Here is a 22,458-nt window from a genome sequence, read left to right as displayed (position 1 = left end):
GCCGAAATATAAATTTGCCGTTACTGCAGCTGCACAATATCACACCTTAGGACCAATTGAAATGTTGTGTATCCATTGCAATGCTTTGCATTTCCCTGAAAAACGTGTTTCTAATTAAATAAATATAAATTCTTTTGGTGACTGTTGTTTGCATGAACGAATTTTAATGGATTAACCCACATTTTCAAATAAATTTATACCCTTTTTTAACCCATATTCGGAAGAGTTTCATAAAAAATAAAAAACAAAAAACGCATATTTTGTTCTAGCATTCATTAATTCAGAAGATGACAGTACAGTAATTAGCCGTAGCATTTATAGTTTTGTCTTTTGCGGACAAGTATATCATAAAATTAATCCCAAAACACAATTTACCTGAAAAAATATCGAGGAAAGCTCGTTTCCCGGGTATTGTGTTTTATTTCAGTTTAAATTGTTTGTATTATCATTTGAACCACTTTTATTTCAGTTATATGGGTCTAATGATGTGTTCCTTAAACATGAAAGCCCTTACAAAAACAAAATTTAATCATTATTGCAGTGTTTGTTTATAAATTAAGTTTTATATTCCAATAAGAAGAAGCTGGTGAAATGTAATAATATTACTGTTATGTTTTGTTTTAGCTGAATGAAATCTAAATGGACAGGTTTCTATAATTTCTTTTCTTATAACGATAGTTTAGATAACATATACAGTTTAATTCTAAAACATATAAATAATACGTACTATTACCATATATTATTAAGCCAATATACTAGAGTTGCAAAATATAAATCTACTTCTATTCCTGTCACCAAATATGTTTCAATTTAATAAAATGAATTGTATTCAAACTAGCCATAAAGTTTTTGTTCGAAACTTGTACATAGAAGGAGTTTAGCATTTTCAGGAATCCTGTTATTGAATTTTATGTCATTCAAATATAATAAAGCAAACAACTACCATACATTTAAGGACAATAAATAGAGGCTTTCAATTTCCCAGAGGCTTTTTTGCAGATAGTTCTTACAACCTGTCTAACAAAAAAATTCTATGTACCCTGCAAGAGTATTCCGTGCAAAATATGGGATTGGAGAAAAGTAAATAGGAATACACTTTATATACTGTAAAATGTTTTCGTATATATTTTCTTGCATAATTATTTATTAATTCAAATTTAATTTGCTTGTGAAGCAAATGCTACAATAACCACAGAAGAGAATCTAAGGCTAGGTCAAACATAAGAAATATCTAGCACTTTCAATGGGCCAAGTTGACGAATAAAAATTGATACAGAAGAAGGCTAAGACGATTGTGTAAGATAATGCCAAAAATCATCAAAACATTCTACTTATTGATAATCATGTGTATCAATCTGTTAAGTTGTTGGGATTTCTTATTGAAATTAAACTCAACAGAAGATTTTATATATATATATAGATTTTATATATGACAGTTCACTATCCAAACAAATGCGGTAGGGTTTGTCAGCCAGATGCAACGTTAGAAGGTGTACTGCAGCTTTCTGTAACGGTGACTCATAGAATTTACTAGCAGGTTTATTAAGAAGGCCTTTGTACCAGACCTTATAAAAAGAGTCGGAGTGATTAATTAAACGCTTCTACAAAACAGGCCAGAAGAGTTTCTAGTGCTGTAACATTGCCCTTTCTCTGATGCCATGAAACGCGGCAATGTAAATTGCTGCATGCAATTAAACTGTTCCTCCATGATGTGTGCAAAGATTTCAGTTTTATAAGAATTCGAGTAGACGAAACCATGGTTACAATGTAGAGGTTGACACACTTTATTCGCTACACAAAGCCATAGCTGCTCTCCCAGCGCTTGCTATCCACGAGACCGATTGAAGCCAGCTAGCAGTTCTAAGTTTTAATCCTGTAATCAGACAGTAAATGTTTTACAAGTTAGATTGGAGTCCACATTGGTAGTTGGGTTTCGAGTTTATTGCCAAATGCGTCGAAGACGTCTCCTCTTCTCGTTTTATCGGAGTAGGTGAACTGGCAGTGCTGACCTTGTAGTCCTCTGTGGAGCTGTTACTGAGTCTACTGAAAAGGACCTAACATTAACAAGAAGATTATGATCAGAAATACCATCAAATAATAATTGCAGTTTATGAAGGGTTTCAGAAAAGTTTCAAACAATAACTTACATCATCCAATAACTTATTTGTTGAGACATGAATTGTTACGCATACGAAAATTGTTAGTGGTAATTTTAGAAGCTACACAATGTTTACCAACGCTATTATAATAGGATTTGTAAAATTAGGGATGGTAAGTTAAAATCTCTTATCAATAATTCAATAACACCAGTGTATTGTAAATTCTTGCAATTGCTCTTTCAAATTTTACAAAGAATATTTTTAATCTCCACATAAGGATTTGTAAATAGATATGATTTTTAAGAGCACGTTATTGAATTTGAAACCTAAAATATGTAAATTTGTAGTACGAATAAGATTTTAGAGATTCATTTCTGGTTATTTCACTAATGTAGGTGCCCGCGTGCCACAATTTGTCAAGACTTTTTCAACACACCTAACTCTACTGAAATCCGAGAGTTTATATACACTACTCTAAGCAGATTCTCGAGAAATTAAGAGGGCGATAAATGATCAGTTCGTGCTATCACAGCACACCTAAACTTATATAACATTATTCCTTTCACAACTAATGTGCATTTACACATATCTATTTTACTTAAAACTGCGAGTTGTTTTAATTCTAAGTTTGTTATGCAAGCGCTCTAAAATATAAAAGAAAAATATTAATGCACAATATTTAAAGTTAGGTTTAAAATGATTTTAATTTTACTTAATTTACTTTATCGTTTACAGTGGTCAGGTTAATAAAGACCGTTTGCTCACATTAAATTCAAATTGTGATTTTTAAACTTGACTTAAGATGTTTCAAATATTTTGCCTGATGTACTTTAACATTCACGTATATAGTTTTGTATTTACCTGATCTGTAATAGTTTGTATATGTTGGTAGTGAAAGTAGTGGAACACGTGGCGACGTTTGTAAGTACTCTTCTTAAAAAAACAACTGTTCGTCTGACGTAAAATCATACGATATGAATTCTGCGTTTCTATTGGCTCTGTGGTCATGCGATGATCCAGTTGTTTACACGCTATGGCTGGTTCTGGAGGTTGGCCAAATCAACACTCAGAAATGTCGGAATTTAGTGATTTTGAAGGAGACGGAAATTTTGGTGTTAATTGTGATTTCAGCATAAATGAACTTTCAGGATTAGATGGTAATTTAGAGTAAATTGTATAAGTTTATTATTAGTAGTTGTTTTTTCTAAGTCGTGAGGTAATGTCACTGTTATCACATTACAATATTGAACATATTTTTCAAAATTTAGTTTAATTTCGTGGTTTGATTGTATTTCTAACATGTATTTTTAGTGACCTATTCTAGTGTTTATTGTTTAATTTTAGGTGTCATGCACTTAACAAATTTAGTAACATTAACAAATTAAGAGAATGATAACTTGGTTTCAAAGAAAGTTTTATTCCCTTTTTTAACTTTGCGGATTGCTTGTTATCTACATTACAAAAAACAACTGATGATATTTTCATCAATTTAGTATAATTTTCATTTAACGAATGAATTATGAAGTGGTCAAAAACTTTTGTGCACAAAAGATTGTTATATAGGTAGTAAGTTATTTTCACTAACAGCCATATATTATGCTAGGAATGACACAATGAGGAATTTATTCCATTATCTATTTTAGGATCCTTATGTACATTTCACAGTCTTTCTAGAGTAGGCTGCAGTACAATAAGCATCCAACACTCGAGTGATTGCTAATATCGAATCATTAATATTCATGAGTGAAGAATTCTTGCTACAACTACTTATACCAAATTATGTAGTATTTATAATAATTATAAATACTATGAAAACTGTTTAGACTGACTCCTTAGTTTCAGGTGTGTAGTGGGCAACCCAAGTTTCTCTCCAGTGACAATAGAGTAGAGAAAATTATCGTCTTCGAGTTCGGAGCGTTCCAAAAACTTTTTGGGGCTCTGCACTCGATTCAACTTGTGCTGTTCTGTCAGCTGTTTAGGGACCCATCTCGCAGACAATTTCCGATACCCGAGAGTTTCTGTGATTGTTTCGTATATCAGGGATCAGGAGATTTTCGGAAACATCACAGAAAGTTCATCTAATGTCTGTCAATCTGCGATCGTCACGGACCGCATTTTCGATTTTTTCCACAAGTTCGTCAGTCATAATTGAAGGTCCTTTGATCGTCATGCACGGAAGTATGGCCACTTTTAAACTCGTGACACCACTTGTACACGCTCATACGATTCATTCCTCCATTACAGTAAACATTTGTCACCTCAGTATAAATTTCAACCAGAGCTTTTCACTTCACAACGAGGTAGCGAATGACGGCGCGAATTTCGCACTTGGCGGGAGATACGATCGACATTTTTCGCAAGAGATGCTACTGCGTCAGGAGTTTTCAACACACTAACCTCGGATTGGTCTCGTTTTGAAGGGGAGGATTCAGGCTATGCGGCAGTGTTGCCAACATGTCGAAAAAGTATTCCTTACAGCTGTGAGAGTACCAGTACACTTACTTTCTGGACGTTCCTCGTATTAACTGAAATAATCTATATCAACAGCTGTGAACACTCTAAAATAATACACGTAGGATAATATTTCAATTTTACATAAGTAATTCTGATTATTAAAAATGGCAGTCAATTTTATAAAACTACATGACGATGCTTTTTCGTGGCTTCAACATGTTGGACTCGTACCGAAAAACCCATTGTGGGAAAGAAACAACTGTAACTGTGAGAGAAGTAAATATGGGCGTCTTCAGTTTTCCTAATTTTGGTCATAATAATTTGTTTGATCACTGTAAATATTAAATTCATATTTTAATTTAAAAAATATGATTGTTATTGAGGACTATAGGTACTTTTATATCGATTGATAGTCTAATAGGATTTGAGATGCGAATATTAGGTATCGATGACTATATTCTTCGATATAAAAAACCAGGTCTGCTTATCGTACCCTACCCTGCGATATAAGTAGGTTTAGATTAGGATATTGTTAATATGTAATTAGTAGTACCAAAGTTAAACATAACATTTACAATCACTTACATAATCTGAGCTTGAATTTGGGTAATATCTCGAGGGATTTCTCTTTTTTTACCATTAGTGCGGGGTGCTATCTATGCCCTTACTGATAGCCAGGGGTCATTTCTGATCAGTACTTTCCCGATCTTGATCAGGTCCTAAATCTTACAATATGATCTGATGTTAGAGAAGTTTGACAATCTGAGACGTGATCTGAAGTCGGGAAAACACAGATCAGAAATGTCCCTGGCCATCAGTGCGGACTTAGGTGCCATCCCTCAATGCTGGTAAAAAAAAGGAAAAACATCCCTCGAGATAGTACCCAAATTCAAGCTCAGATCACGTGTTGCTTGTTAAGGTTATCATACATATACATAATACGTACATATGTATACAGTAACCTAATAACAAATATTAGATAAGGACTTTTAGTAACCAATAATTGTGTTGTATAGTCAAATTTGAATTAATCTGTTTATAAATTTTTATCATTTTTATATTTTTTTATCGGTCTATGTTACATCATAAATATAGTGAGTTAGTAAAACTTTGTATACCACCATGCTACCACGGTAACAGGTAACACGAATGTAATAACTCAACAAGTTACTATGTAATAGGTATTGACAAACAACAGTATGTCCCGTTTCCAGCGGCTATTACTCAAATACCACACACGGGTTTGACTTTGTTTCAATTACTTTAGAACAATAATGTCGAACTGAATTTTGGTGTGGACTTAATAGTGAAGCTATAGTTGTATATGTCTAAGAAATATATGCATTTTAGAATATATAAAATAACATAACTTTCTTTATACTAAGTTTGGGCAGTTACAATTATTTAACAAGGTGAACAAAAATGTCTGACAGCATTTAAATCATTCTAATTGATGATTCGATATTATCAATCTCTCGAGTGTTGGATGCTTATTATACTGCAGCCCTAGAGTTTAATTTAACGACTTGTATTTCCAATTCCTTTTAAATTCTGTGGTGTTTGAAAAATCCAATGTAGACAAAATTTAAAACGTGCAGAATTTTAGCAATATGCTTTTTTGTACAATGTTCAACCTTCAAACTCAATGCTGCCCTTGGTTGAGTAGCCTAGGCCTAATAGGTGGTAGCCCAGTCTGGCATTTTAACTAATATGTTGTGTTTTGAACTTTTCTTACTAGAGTTACAATTAGTGACTTACTAGTTTAAAATATGTAATTATTAAGCACCTACTTTGGGGAAGGCTATCATGATATCTGCTTCCCAAAGTACAGTTATGCAAGTGATGTGTAGGAAAACAAATTGGAGGTAGTGTAAGCATATAAATAAACAGTGGATTTATATAGTGTTCTTAGGCACTAGAACACAGTGAATAGATTTAATAAGATTTATTTAGACAACACACTTGTAAATGTATACTAGAGATCTATGTGATATGATATTTGTTTACTCTGGTTCTAATTATAATTGTTTGAAATTTTACACATTAGTTATTGTTAATATTTTCTTAGTATATGTGAAATTGACAGCCTCAGTGATCAAAGACGAGTTTCCCGTTATTAACCTATTGCTGTCGTCCTCCTGAATATCACAATATAAGGGGTGGAAGTGACAACAAAGTTATATAGCATTAAAAGTAGAACTAGTCTATACTTCAAATCAAATCAAATCAAAATTTCATTGTACATCTAAAGTATTATTATTAACTATATAATTTGACATGTTCTGTATTTAAAATTCGTTAAAACTATAAAGAGCCTTGTCAATGAGAAAATATTTTAATTTTGATTTGAAAGTTGATAAAACATTTTCTGACTTTAAATATTGAGGTAATTTATTATAAAATATTGTGCCCATATATTGAGGTTTTTTGCGGAAAAATTCTAAATGATGTGTGGGAATGGCAAGGTCATTTTGATGCCTGGTATTGTATTGGTGAAGTGTACCAAGCTGTGGCAAATTGGAAAATCTGAGCTTTACCGATAATATTGTTTCATAAATATACATACCATACACGGTCATTATACCTAATGAAATAAAATGTTCTTTTGACGATGTGCCTGGTTTAAGTTTAAAAATTTATCTTACTGCTCTCTTTTGGATTTTTAAAATTGAGTCTAAATTTCTAACTGTTGTGGCACCATATATTGAAATCCCAAAGGAAATAACGGAATGAATATAAGAAAAATAGACTGTTCTTAGAGTTTTGACATCACAAAAATTTCTTAATCTATTTAAAGCATAAATGCCTGAAGCTGCCCTTGCAAGAACACTTTCAATGTGAGAGCTCCAGTCCAGGTTCTCGTCAATCGATAATCCTAAAAATTTTGAATTTGCTACTTGGAAAATATGGCTATCTTTATTTATTGTTACTGTTGGCTTGATTATTTTTTTCATTTGTTTGTGGTTAAATACTATAAAGTTTCTCTTATCAACATTCAAAAGTAATTTATTTGCTTCAAAAAATTGGGCCAAAAGTGATAAGTTAGTGCTGGATGACTCCTCCACTCCCTTTATTGAAGGTGCAGAAATTTTTAGGTTTGCGTCGTCGGCATAAAAACAAAGTTTTCTAGGTTGCCTGATTTTAGGTACATCATTGATATAACAAATGAAAAGTAAAGGTCCCAGTATGGAACCTTGAGGAACCCCATGCTTCACATCTGAAATCGAGGATTTGTAAAGTTGTTTATACATTGTCCCTTTGTTGTGGGAGAAATATTCCAATTCGACAAATTGTTTTCTATTATTCAGATATGAGTTTAACCATTCAAAAGCTTTACCTTCTACGCCAATTTGTTTTAATTTAGACAACAACAAAACATGAGAAATTGAATCAAAAGCTTTGCTTAGATCCATGAAAACTCCAATTACCTTTTCATGATTATCTATGGAGTCAATAACTGATTCAAGAAATTCTGTGGCTGCGGTTAAAACAGATTTTCCCTTTTGGAAACCATGTTGATTGCTGTTAATTATATTGTTTTTTTCCAAATAAATTTTAAATTGATTGTAAAAAGCACGTTCAAAGATTTTGGAGATTGATGGAAGCAAAGCAATGGGACGATAATTTTCTACGTGGGTTCTATTCCCTTTTTTAAATAGAGGTTTAATCTTTGCAATTTTCAATTTTTCTGGAAATATTCCTGAAATAAAAGAAGAATTTATTAAGTGAGTGATAGGTTTTATTAGCGATTTCCTGGCTTTCTTAATGAGAACAACAGGAATGTCGTCATATCCAGCACTAAGCTTGTTTTTTAGACTGATCATAATTTTCTCTATATCTTCTTCTGTGACTGGCTCTAGTCTAAATCTAGAAAAATTACAAATAGGTTGTTGTTGAACTGAAGGTCCTGTGGAGCTTGACAAATTAGGCAGTATAGATTTATCTACTAGATCTGAGAAATATCTGTTTATAAATTCGCTTAAGTTACCAGGGTCTGTACAAAGTTGATTTCTAACCTTAAGCTCTATATTTTTATTACTATTGTTGTTTACACCAACTTCCCTATTAATCATCCTCCAGACAGTGGCATTAACATTCACAGACTTTTCCAACTGACTATTAAGATATTGTTTCTTTTGATGCAGAATATTTGTCTTAAATAATTTGTTTCTTGATTTTACCTCACTATAAACAAGTGGGCTTTGAAGTTCTCTAGCTAGGCTACTTAATTCAATAATTTCTAGCTTTTCTAATCTGAGCTCATCTGTTAACCACATATTTTTATTCAACTGTTTTCGACTTAAGGTTTTAGGAAAATGGAGGTTAAAGTAGAACAATAAAATACTATGAAAAACATCATATTTTGAAGTAACAGGAGCTAAATATAAGTCTGTCCATGATTCTTGTTGCAATGAATACAAAAATGAATGTGTGTTTAAATCTGAGAACTTTCTAGTATACATTTGAATGGATTCATTGGGATGAACAGTAATTTTACTTTTATGTTTAATAGGGGTATGTAATAATGCTAAGAACTGCCCATCATGGTCTGAGAGTTGAGTATTAATTCCGATTAGTTTGATAAAATTCATATTAATGTTGGTGAAAATGTTGTCTATAGTTGTGGCTGATGACTCCGTAATTCTAGTTGGAAATTTTACTAAAGAGCACATTCCATTAGAAACTAACAAGTTGTTCAGTTTCAATGCACTGTTGGATTGTCCCATCATATCAATGTTTATATCCCCCGCTATTAAAATGTGCTTATATCTTTTGTCTACATGTTCCAATAAAACTTCCATACTTTTTAAGAATTCTGGTTCATTTTTTGTTATGGGATTTCTGTACAAGCCCACCACTAATAATTTAGACTGTTTTTCGAGAAAAATATTTTTTATTTCAACCATGCAACATTCAAATATTTCATCCTTCAATAAATATCCAATGTCTGGAATTTTGATTTCTTTCCAAATCACACTTGTTTTGGATAAAATTACTACACCTCCTCCTCTGCAGCTTTCTCTTGCATAGCTAGAGTTTAAGACATAACCATTAATATTTAACCTTTGAAGCATCATCTTGGTCATTTTATGCTCAGTTAAAATCACTATATTAGGGTTTATTTCACTCAACGTAATTTCTAAAGATTCTAAGGATGATTGTAATCCTCTAATATTTTGATGGAACAACCCAAATGTGCTATTGCTTACAAAGCTTCCAAAGTCACATGGCTTATCTTTAATGACAGTACATGGATTATTGTAAGTACTGTCTGAAACATAATTTAAATTGTAACTACTACCTAGGTGACGCTCCTGTGCACAGGAGGAAGACAGTTTTTTTGAGGTGTAGCATTCAAAGAGCAAACTGAGGCAGGTACTGCCTGATTTAATGATTCACCACAAACACCATTACTCTGCTTTAGCGTCTCAGAAAATGTGAGGTCGCCCGGTGCCACAAACACATCACTAGCCCGATCCTGTGATTCTTGCTGATTCCTGGATAGCGTCACCAAACTCACTGGAGACCTCACTGCTGCTGGTTGATGTGACTCAAGATTGATGATTTCTGATGGGTGGTTAAGAGCTGGTAAGGTGGGAGCAGTCTTTGTTTTCTCCTCAATAAGGTTCTTCAGTTCCCTGTTAAAATCTTCATGAGATAAACCATTCCTTAGTGATCGAAATGATTTTTGAAAATATGAGACAATGGTAACAGTGGCTCCTGTGCATTGTTGAAATTTTATTACATTGTCTAGAAAGAGTGTCAAACTGACCCTATCACGTACGCAGCCCATTGGGGAGCATATCAAGTGCTTATGATCCCTCCTTTTAAAATTTTGAGACAGGTCAGAAAAAGCAGTGTCATAGTCCTGTTTACTTGGTTTGCCATAATATTTATCCTTAGTTATAAGACTATACACTGTTGCACTGTTTGCATTATCTTGTAGAGCCAGATGGCGTGTTAGGCAATGTGATAGTTTAGGCTGGCCAAATTCCTGTTTGAAAACGACAGCCACACCAGCTGACATGTGACGAGGTTCATCCAAGTCCCCGGAAATGCTGTGTGCGAATCCGACAGTTTTGTCATATCGAACATCTCTCATAAGTGTTTCAGTAACATTGATGGTATTACAATTTATTTGGGATTCTGTATTTGTTATACTATTGTTTGGTTGTGTATTTAATTTCAGAATATAGTCAACAATCATTGATGCAAGTTTCTTCTTTCCACTGTGATTTAAATGAATGCCTTTTCGGGAGAAGTGAAATCTTTGAAAAGAGTCGATAAGACTAACGTTGTTCATTCTCAGAACTAGTTCCCTAATATAGTTGTTTGCCAGAGCTATGTTGTAATGTATCATATGGTCTGGCTGGACATCATATCTAGGAGGAATTGTTGTGATACAGACTGGTCTGTTCTTACTCAGGGCACTTGTCTTGTGCGTAGAAATATTTCCTTGTTTAACATCTTTGCTGGTCATCATGTGGTCTTGTTGTGATCGTGAGTCAACCACGTATTTGTGGCTACTGACGTCAGACGTTCTGCTATCTTTGGATACATAAAATAACCATAATGCTAAAATCAGAGTAATTTTTCCTATACAAAAGACGTTTTTGTAAATTTATACCTCTTGAAAATAAAAAGTTCATATTGGACTGACACAGGTGTTTCTTGCCATAACCATAACTTCCTAATTTTGTATGTACGTAGATTCTACCTACAAACCACCTTCTGATCACATAATAAAATATCTTCTTGATTTAAAAACAATACCTTGAGTTACATGACGAACTCATACTCTCATTCTAAAAAACACGACCAATTAAAAAAGGAATGAATTAATTTCATAACATTTTAAAGTCTCACATAATCCATACTCAAACACATGTATAACTTTCAATACTAATTGACAGTATTATTGTTAATGCGTCGCAGTTGAGTAAGGGTTATCCACAAGGCAGTGAAGGCTACTGCACGGGATGGTGGGTGGTGCTGACTATAGAACTCTCAGACATGCTATCGGGCACAGATAATGCTGAAAATGATAGATATTAAGGATCACAGTACAAATAAAACCGTAAAATGACATTTCCATTTTAGTTATTAGAAGACATTGTTACTTGTGAATTCCACCTCTAAAACCATGTATAGTTTTGTTGAGGGGGACGAGCAGAATACATTAATAACATTGAAATTTTGATTGGAAACTCTTGCTGTTAACTTCACTTAATAACATTTCCTTTGAAAAGAAAGTGATCCCTTATATATATAAGTGTTTTCAAATATGTGTTAATAAAACGGAAAAAAGTTATTTGATATTTAACACAGTGTTAACTCTCCACAATTACTGTCATAACTTAATTTTATTTACTATTGTAATATTTTACAACATTTTAAGTATATTTCTGATGATTTTAAGTCAAAGTATTACAGTTACAAAATAAACAAATTAAAATACAAAGTAATTTATAAAATATTCTGACTTCATTCTTATATTTCAATTGTGTAATTTAAATTGTTTCATTTTTCATTTCCATTGACACCCTCAGGAATCGAACCCGTGACATCTTGTTTAGTTATATTTCAATTGTGTAATTTAAATTGTTTCATTTTTCATTTCCATTGACACCCTCAGGAATCGAACCCGTGACATCTTGTTTAGAAAGCCACAGCCTTAGGTCTTCACTATAGTGAAGGTCAATTTTGATTTATAGATGGACTCATCTCGAGGGATGATTTTCTTTTAATCATGCTAGCATTGCGGTTGCCACTTAAGCTCTGATTGAGGACCAAGGGAATTTGTGATCAGATCTCTTTGAATGGCAGGAGAAAGTACTGATAACAAATACCCTCATACTACTGGCACACAAAAAAAACGTCCCTTGTGATATCACTTTAATTAAAATTCAGATCATACTAGTGCTCTAATCTTGAATATTTGCATCGATTAATTGAATAAGGAAAGGATACATTTGAACTTTTATCACTTATAATATGTATTAGACTCTCCATCACGCATAGGACTAATTTTACTGTTGCCTCATACCAGTGATAATGAGTCTGAGCTCATAGTAGCTTATTTATAAAGCTGAGATCACTAGATCACCTCAATCCTTTTCAGGTTAAACAAGATAAGAAGTGGCACATTGTGTGAATAATAAATATTCGTATTGCTTTGCAATATTAACAATGGCTTTCCATCACTTCATTTTCTTGTTTTGTATTTTCTAACATACAAAATATGAAAAAAAAATTGAAGTTGACTCAGAAATTGCTTTAAGATTGCTTTGCTCTGTTTAACACCTAGAAGCATTTGCTCAAAATTACTCTGATATAAAGTTAAAGGAATGAAGCATTGATTAACAACTGAAAGATAAATTGAGATGCTTTCAGCGATGTTTATTGTTTACACGCCACACCGCTTTTTATCTCATCCAACCTCAAGAGGAGCTCCAAAGCAAAATTTTTCCAAAGTTGCAAAGCTCCAAAGTTTTAAATTTTCCTGTAATGATTTGTTTGAACACTAAAATCTTTCTGCAAGCATAGTAAGTAAGAGGGCCATTCAATAAGTAATGAGACAAATCATTACTGGACAAAAAAAGTTTATTCCCACCAACACACACTTTTGCAATCTTTCTGCCAATTTGTAAATGCCCTTGGCATAACATTTTTTGGGTTGATCTCGAAGCTACTTTTGCACCTAATTTTTGACCTCTTCATTTCCTTTGTAGATCTCTATTAGGGGTCCTAAAAGATAGAATTCCTATGGGACGAAGTGGGCGATGGTGGCAGAATCTCTTAACTCCAGTTTCTGAAATTTTTCTTTTGTTGGCTGTGTGGATGGGCGTTGACATGAAGCAAAATCATGCCTTCAGTCAAAAGCCCATGGCGTTTAGTTCAAATGGCAGTAGTTATCTTTCTTTCTAGCATATCACTGTAGTACTGGCTGTTGATTGTTCTCCAGCCTTCAAGAAAATTGCAACAAATAGGCCTCTGAAAATCCCAGAATACTACCGGCAGATGGCTGGATCCTGGATTTTTGTGAGTAGTAGTCATATGCTTCTACTCAAGGCTCTGTTGTTTTGACTTGGGCTCATAGTGATGAAACAATGTTTAATAATACGTTACAACTCTCTTCAAAAAACCTTCTTTGAACAATCAAATATTGATTTTTCAACTGTTGACTGATTTGAAGCAGAGTTTTTTTGTGAACATCCGTGAGTTGCCTTGGCACCCATCTCATACAGGTTTTCCTGTGCTGCAGCTTGTTTATGTTTATTTTTACATTTCAACAAGTTCAGTTCAACAGTGATATTGCTATTATTCCTAATTAACTCGTCTGTTCAAGATTTGAGAGATTTATAAATGTGCATTTTTCTTTATATATAACAGGAGGTTCATTTATATGTATGTAAGCCAGATGTCACTAGTGTAGGCCTACCAATCTCTTCATATCAAAGTGTTTTAACACAATCTGTAACAGCTGTCATTTTGTGTTTTAAACTTCTCTCACTAAAATTAAATAATTTCAGAATCTGTTTGTTTTTTTTAAGATATATGGTGTAGATATTGTTCAATTTATTTTGCAGGTAGTATATTGTGGGTAGCTCAACTTGGCTGATAATTTTAATGTGCATAAGGTATAAAGCTATAGGTACAAAGGTTAGTTCAACTCCAAACTTGTCTGGGATCGTTGTAAAGTTGTTTCTTCCTTTGCCAAAATCAACGATGAGAGTGTTGGGTTCCTGGTCATTAGGAAATCTCTGGAAACGAAAGAGCTGATGCCCTGGCCAACCTGCGCTCAGCGTCCAATATAATGGGACCTCAACCATTTTTAGCTGTAAATCCTTTGGGGCTGTCTCGAAGTGGGTTCATACTGAACATGAGAGAAAGTAGAGGTTAAGTGCATGGCAATAGGCCATCCCTAGAACAAGTAGAAGAAGTAAGGTCACAAGGTACTGATATATCTTTTTTGGAAGTCTTCACAGGAATTAGTTGGTACCAATTATGTGGAATAACAAGTCAATAGAAGTGAAACAGCAGAAGCATTTGATTGTCAATAGGTTATTGATTGGTGTTGTAATGGATGTTGGAGATAAACGTCCTCATTCCGTTTTCCACCAAGTGCTTCCAGTTCATACTAATTGTTTGCCTAAAATGCAAATGTGAATGTTGTTGTAATTTGTCACAATGTTTTCATTATATAGATCTGTTATTCATTAAATAGTAACTGATGAACTGAAATACCATCTATTCACTAAATTGAAGAGGTCCTTGGTCGAAGACTCTTATCCAACAACATAAAAAAGGCAAAAATGATGAAAAATGGAGGAAACTGAGTATAAATTAAAAAGGTTTATATACGTCATATGGACCTTACTTTTTTGAAATTTAAAGTGTTTAAACCTGATAATTTGTAAATTGTGTAAGCTGTAATTTTAATATTCCATTATAACATTTCATAGAATAACTTAAACTATTATTGGCTTTTACAAGATATTCTATTACGTACAAATAAAAGTTATTTATAATTGAAATTTGTATTTTCAAACTTGACCAATTATTTTTTAACATTGTGTTTCAGTGACAGTTATTTGTATTAATTTTAAAGTGGGATGTGAAAAAAGTGAGATTCATGTTACCTTTGAAGTTTTGAGCAGACTATGTATAGTGTTATGATTCACTGTAGTATAATTCTACTGGAATCTAAATATAATTTATATTTATCTTTAAGAAATATAAGAAAATGTTAAAGATTTCCACTCAAAGTACTTCATAATTATATGAACTAAATCAAACATTCACTGTTTCAGATCTGATCACAAACTGTGAGCAGGAACTGTTTTCAAAAGCTGATACACTCTTCTCAGATGATGGAATTTTGTCGCATTTGGCTGGCGATCCTATACCAATGGAAGAAGATGTGTCTTATGATTTCTTGAACCTGCCAAATAATTTGGTTGAACCTAAAGTAGAGCCTAATGTTTCACCACAACACATTAGAAACAACTCCGCATCTCTGGAAGAACCAGTTCCAGTAGCTCTCACCCGATCATTACCAGTGATTAAAAGTGAAAACAGGGTAACAAATGCAAATCCTTATGCTCCACCATCCAGTAACAACAATCTCTCCAGTGCTCCACTTTCTTCACCACCCCAAGTTGTACCGAAACTAACAAAACCACCAGGAAATGGAAATGCAACAAAAGTTGTTTTGCAACCAACAACAAACTATGTCTTACAACAGCCTCAACAATATAGAAACATTCAGCCTAACCCAGGTCCACCGCAGTCGGCACCAATTCATGCCAACAAACCTGCTCAGCGCAAAGTCAAGTCTGGCGGAAATGTTGTAACTGTACAGAGTATGGGCCAGATCCACGTTCCAGCAGATCAGATGAAACAGGTAATTTAAAGTTATTACTGTATTTCGTATATTCATTCTTGATCAGTTTAAATGAACTGGTTCCGATATTGTAAGAACTAATGTATTGATTTGGCAGATGCTGGTACAGGCTCAACTGATCAAATCCTCACCTGCAACCGTGATGTACACTCCGGTGAACTCAGCCAAGACCGATGGCATTCCTGCAGCCACACCCATTCATGCTCTCAACGGAGCCTTTGTTACCACAGGTACATAAATCATCACTAGTTTTTACACTAAATTTTGTTGTTGGTTTACTCCTTGATCATATAAATTAAAAATTAACTGTGTTAGTAAAAATGATAAGAGAACCTTATCTCTTGGAAAATGCTGTCTTCAGTGTTGGTTTTAATAATTTTATACTAATAATGTTTTTTTTTTTTTATAGAAAATAGTTTAGGATACATTGAATTGTGTGGATATGAGTCACTATGTGGGTTTCTTTTTTATCAATCTCTTTTTGATTTATCTTTATTCTAAATAGCAGTAGAACATAGAAACTTGCATTGTCCGTCTGAAAAGGTCCTGCGTTATTGCCACCACAGCCACCAGCTTTTGTCTACGTTCCATCTGCATTTTGTGGCCTGTGGGAAACCGCTCTAAATTGCTACAGGACCGATCGCCGCGAGTTGTCGTGATTAAGCTTGCACAATTCTCGTTCCTACAGGCTGTTTAATAGTAAGAGCTCTGATACGATAAAACGGCAAATTTAATTCCCTTTCTTGCTCATTATTTAACAAACCATACTATTGGACGCATTCCACCCCTTCCTGCTTGTAACGCAGCCAAGACCTAAAATTAATTTGTATTTTGTGAATGCAATCGTTAGTGAGATAGGGAAAAGTTTTAAATAGTTTCACCATTTTGCCGTGACTGAGAAACGAAACACACCTGTATTCAAGCTGAGTTGAGACGTGAGAACTGGCAACAGACACCAAAGTACCGAGTCCTATGTAACGACACGTGCCCTTGGTGCGTACTAGATACTGAAATCTGACATTTCATGTGAAAAACCTCATCTTTTTCTATTTTTATTCGTAATTGTATAAAAATGTCGACCTTGAAATTACTGTTTTTTTACCGTATAAACCGCGAAAGAGGCGTGAATTTGATGATTGAGATTGAGTGGGAACCCTGAACCAGTATCAATGATAAAATGTATACATGGCAGGTATCCCTGTAGTCCTGGACCCTGACAAATTAACAATGAAACGTCTAGGTTCGGGTCTGGTCAACCCAACAGTGCTCTCAATTCTATAAAACTAATACCAATGATAAAATGTACATTTTTGCAGGTATCCCTGTAGTTTTGGACCCTGACAAATTACCAATCAACCGTTTGGGTTCAGTGCCTGGTCAACCCAAGGTGCGGGAAGTAAAGCGCAGTGCTCACAATGCTATAGAACGGCGATATCGAACCAGTATCAATGATAAAATCATTGAATTGAAGGATATGGTCTGTGGTACAGAGGCAAAGGTATGAACTCTGGGTAACTACGTTTAGTTTATATATATATTGTGTATTATATGATACAATGAAACCTTCAATAAATTAATGTTAAAATACCATTGGTTGAGGATTTTTGTGTGAGGAATGGGATGATTGTTAGTAATGAATTACTTTGACTTGTATTCATGAGACAGACCCAGTTTCACAAATGTCCTATTTCCATACTTGGCCTACAGTGGCATATAAACCACTCTGTTTCAAAATTTCATTTCTACTTGTATCGATTTTACAACCTACGTTTTTAACATTTTTTCATCAATGTTTGAGCATTACTAATATTTGAAATTTCATATAGCAGTAACAATGTATTTAATTTGATATATATATAGACATTTGTTAGATTATTTGATTGGTGGGCTGGATGTAAGTATTTAAAATGTACAAAATCCAGCAAACGTTTGAAATTACGTCAATATGTTATATAGAAAGCACTAGCTTTAATTCCTTATTAATTTCTGTCAGTATAAATAAAAAATTGAAAACATTGGTTAATGATGGCAAGTATTTAGTGTGATGTTTAATAGGATGCTAGGGGAGGCATAATGTCTCTATATACAATCTTGTAGATAATTTATTGTTTTAAAGCTCACTTGATTTTATCTTTACTGTAATCATAACGGTTTTTAATTGTACTTAAAATTTGGTAAAAGCTGTTTTACCAAAATGCTGTTACATTTCTGTTTAAGGAAATTTGTTTGTTTCAGTTAAACAAATCTGCAATTCTACGCAAGGCCATTGAGTATATCAGGTTTCTGCAGACCTCCAATCTTAAACTTAAGCAGGAGAATATGGCACTGAAGATGAACGCTCAGAGACAGACTCTGCGAGACCTGCTGGTGCCAACTGTGCAGGATGAGGAGGATATACCGGGTGGCATCACCCCACCCCACTCAGACACACTGTCCCCACCCCACTCTGATCCACCATCCCCTGAAGACCATGTCTATATCACTGATGTGAGTTGTAATCTTAATGGAATTTTGTATCTAAACAATTTTACTGCTATTGAAAGCAAGCTTTAGTGATCATATTTTCGTTTATTACCAATTGTGGCAGGGCCTTGAAGTTATTGTCCGTACATAGATAGAGCAGACTTTCAGCATGCATAATCATAAATATAGAAAATAACGGGTACATTACGTAATACATGGCAGGAGGGGTGCAGTTGATCTTAATCATTCTTTTGGAGGGATGTTTAATATAGTTGATGGCTTTAATTCTGCAATTGTGCTAACAGCAACCTGCAATGTCATTGAGCTACAAACCTTTCTGGAAATTGGGGCAGAGATATAAATGAGCAACTAGTTTACTGTAGAAAGTTTAGTAATACCCTTGTGCGATTGTATTATTTCTCGTACAGGTAGCCAACTACATGGTTTACAATAAATTTCGGGTTACTGTACTACAGATGTATTACCAATTTGTTTGTATAACACATTTAATTATATTTAAATTCATGCTTAATGTTATTTCAAGTCCATTAAATTTCCCTTGTTAATAAATTGTCTTCTATTTCACAAATAACATTGTTATAAAACTAATTATTTTATACTAATATTTTATTTTTTATTGAACAGTAATTAATTTATAATTTACAAAATAATAAACTGCACATGTTGGACTTGCAGCAAATGAAGGAGTCAGAAGGTGTGTTCAGAGGCATGCTGGACCACACACGCATGGCTCTCTGTATGTTCATGATATCAGTGGTGGTGGTCAACCCGTTCAGTACACTGTTCCACCAGATGCCGGCCCGTACAGACCAGTACAGTGGCTCTGGTCGCACCATCCTGACCGTTGACAGTCAGTATTATCACAAACTTAATGAACCGATATATTTTACATTATTTTAACTATTTTAATTAGCATTAATAATGTATTGTACTTTCACACCTTCTATTCAGCCTTCTGAATTTTTAGGATTTTATTATTATTATGGATATTAGTAAAGTGTTGAGAATTTTTATGTGCACAAAGATAGAAAATTATTTAAAGTACATGATGTTCAGTTATTTTTCACCAAAGTGCTTAAATTACTTAACGATTGATAATTAAGACTTTTAGTGTATGGTTGTCTTGTTAGTAGTTATTATTAGGTTTGACTTCTCTGAGTGAGCTGCCTACTTTAATACATCTTTTAAATTAATTTTGGGTTTCCAAATAATTTAATATCCAAAAATTTATTTAGAACAGGCTTTGATTCTATATAGTGTTTAAAAATTAAATTTTAAATATTATGTGTTGTAAGAGAGGAATTTATTTCAAACAAAACTTGTGAATTTTATAACTAGACTCTATGGAAACGTACAACATGAGAGTCTAGTTAGTAATTAACAGTTGCTGATCAATTTAAAACAATTTTATTTTCTTAAATTTTGGACAATTGTTTAATAGTTTATATCAAGTCAATATCTTTTCAGATCATAATCTTTAGTTACATTTTTGAACCTGTGTAGTACCATGTTCAACGATGTTTAGACTCCAAATCTACTAATAATCTTTTACACTATGAAATATCTTTGAATTGGGTAGGCCTACTATTTAAATCTGCAAGAGTTTAAGAAAGAAACCCTTGCAAACTTGTTAACTCATTTAATTTGTTTTCCTTTTTACCAGATGGTGAGGGAACGTTCTGGCAGTATGCCAGCTCCTCAATGGCTCTGTGGTTGTTCAATCTTCTTGTCCTAGTCTTTGGGCTGGTGAAGGTGTTTGTTTACGGTGACCCCATCCTCGAGTCCAAGAGCAAGGCCTCAACATTGTTTTGGCGACACCGCAAACAAGCAGACTTTGATCTCTCCAAGGTACTAAATATTATCTTCTATAGGTGTATACAATTTATCGTTATGTGCATTTATACCTTCATTTTAAAACAAAGGACATAATTGTAAGGGACACAGTTTCCCTCCAATGATTATATGCCAGATAACTGACTGCTTTAAACTAACATAAAAAACCACCAAATAACAATGCAATTAATTGCCAATAACTTTTCTTCTCAGTAGACATTTTAACATTGGTTTGTTTATGTCATGGTCACAAAAATTTCTGATATGATATGAATATGAGAAATACAAGAAAACAATACAAGAAAACAAAAAAATCATCTCATTATGTTTATTTTGTGGAACAGTACACAAATAGCAAATAAAAAAATCAAAACTCAGTTATACAGATACTATTTTGAAATTTGTTACGTTTGTTTCTATAAACATAAGGAACAATAAAAAAAGATGCAACAAAAATTTAAAATTTTAATTTTTGTTTTTATTTGATTAAAAAATATTAATATATTTAAATAACTATTTCAAGCTATAGCCTATGTTCCCCCTGCTTAATAAGACAATCATCCCATTAAATTTATTTTATAAAAGGTTGTAAATTATTTGGTGGAATACAACTTAAACACACCAAAAGAGTGCTTGGCACTGACAGTCCACCCCCTCAAGTGCTTGGCACTCAAATGGTTAAAGCTACTAATAAGAATAAATGAGAACATGAGTACCCTGGCTGTGCAGATGCCACGTACTTCTTATCATTAATCAGTTTATTTAACTACCTTCAGACCTGTAGAATTCTGCTCTAACTTATAAAGTTTGTCTTGTTAATAAAAGTCCTAAAAATATTACATTTTACCAATCGTTTAAATTCATAAATTTGTTGATTGCTTCAAACAATATTGAACACTGGTTGACCAGTATAATATTATGGACAATGCTATCTATAAAAAAATAATTACAAAAGATGGTGTATTTATTTTATGAACCAATTTTGAACCAATAAATTCTTTCAATTGAAGTTACCATAATTTTTTCACTAGATTGCATTTGAATTAGTGATCCTTAGCAAATGTAAGAATAAAGGAACAGCTTGGTAGTTAATGACAAATGTCTTAAAACATTCTACTGATATTCAATAAACATTCTAATTTACTTAGACTAGTTAGACAGATTTGTGTACCAATTGCACACAAGTTATAAGAAATCAAACTATTGAAAGACAGTGATTATGCAGGGCAACAACAGTGCGGCTTACAGAGAGCTGGTTACCTGTTTACAAGTGCTCCAGTGTCCACTGCCAGTGACAAGATTGGAAGTGTGTAGTTCACTGTTCTGGCAACTCTCCCGTCAACTTCTGCACCGATTGTACGTTGGTCGCTGGCTGTCCTCCTACACTGGTGGTCTGTTTGCTACACCGTGAGTAGTCTGCTTGATGTTTATGTTTATGTTATAGGTAATTGTTAAAATAACCGCAGGAGCGGCAAAATACAAGTTTTTCGTTATTAACTTATTGGAATCGTCCTACAGAACAAAACAATATAAGGTTTGACGGGGTGCAAATGAGAAATAATGAAGTTCCATTTTATAAAACATAAAAAATGGAACAACTGTTTACGCGTGGAGCAATATTTCCATTAGCTACAGTGACGTTGGACGTCATATGACCTTCTGTAACCGTGATTCAACCTCGTGATGACGTCATTTGATGCAACGCTATCCTTGCAACCGTAAATGAAAAATAATACTGAAATGAGCAGAATTTTGACCCAAATGAACAATTTTATTTCCTAATTTCGAGCTTCAAATTAATTAGTTGTTATCGGATTGGGACGAGTGCCTTCAGCCATCAGTGCGGGCTGCGGCAGCACCCCTGCGCTGATGTTAACAAAAGAAAAACATTCCTCAAGATAGTACCTATCAGTAAAATATCAAATTCTAGAGGGGCTGATCAGAAATATAAATTGAACTGTAATGCAAAGGCAATTATGTACTGTGTAAAATACTTAATAAATCATGATAACCCCTAATATAAATATATAAATGGACATTAATAGAGAACACTTACTATCAGAGTGTTCCACAGAATGTGCAGAACACCAAACTCCAACGAAATATAGCGTTGTCTCGCTGGCTTCAAATGCAACAACGTGATCACCAAACCAAAATACGTCTCTATGTCTAAGTGCCTTC

General features: G+C 33.6%; 1 protein-coding gene across 2 annotated transcripts in view; it reads left to right on the top strand.

Moving 5' to 3' along the window:
- The first annotated feature begins 3,098 nt into the window (after positions 1-3,098).
- The window catches only part of LOC124357661 (sterol regulatory element-binding protein 1), a 42,991-nt gene continuing 23,631 nt past the window's right edge, over positions 3,099-22,458 (top strand). For both annotated transcript variants that reach the window (XR_006921960.1, XM_046809639.1), the window contains exons 1-8: positions 3,099-3,256; positions 15,368-15,960; positions 16,058-16,190; positions 17,277-17,458; positions 18,196-18,447; positions 19,120-19,294; positions 20,108-20,292; positions 21,503-21,684. Coding sequence is in view for 1 of the 2 variants with exons in the window: in XM_046809639.1 (XP_046665595.1) it covers positions 3,133-3,256; positions 15,368-15,960; positions 16,058-16,190; positions 17,277-17,458; positions 18,196-18,447; positions 19,120-19,294; positions 20,108-20,292; positions 21,503-21,684 (1,826 nt within the window). In the remaining variant the exon portion in view is untranslated. The remainder of the gene's footprint in view (positions 3,257-15,367; positions 15,961-16,057; positions 16,191-17,276; positions 17,459-18,195; positions 18,448-19,119; positions 19,295-20,107; positions 20,293-21,502; positions 21,685-22,458) is intronic.

The sequence above is a fragment of the Homalodisca vitripennis genome, chromosome 3 (genome assembly GCF_021130785.1).
Source record: "Homalodisca vitripennis isolate AUS2020 chromosome 3, UT_GWSS_2.1, whole genome shotgun sequence".
In the NCBI taxonomy this organism is placed as follows: domain Eukaryota; kingdom Metazoa; phylum Arthropoda; class Insecta; order Hemiptera; family Cicadellidae; genus Homalodisca; species Homalodisca vitripennis.
The sequence above is the reverse complement of the archived record's forward strand: the minus strand, read 5'-3'. Positions and strand labels throughout refer to the sequence as shown.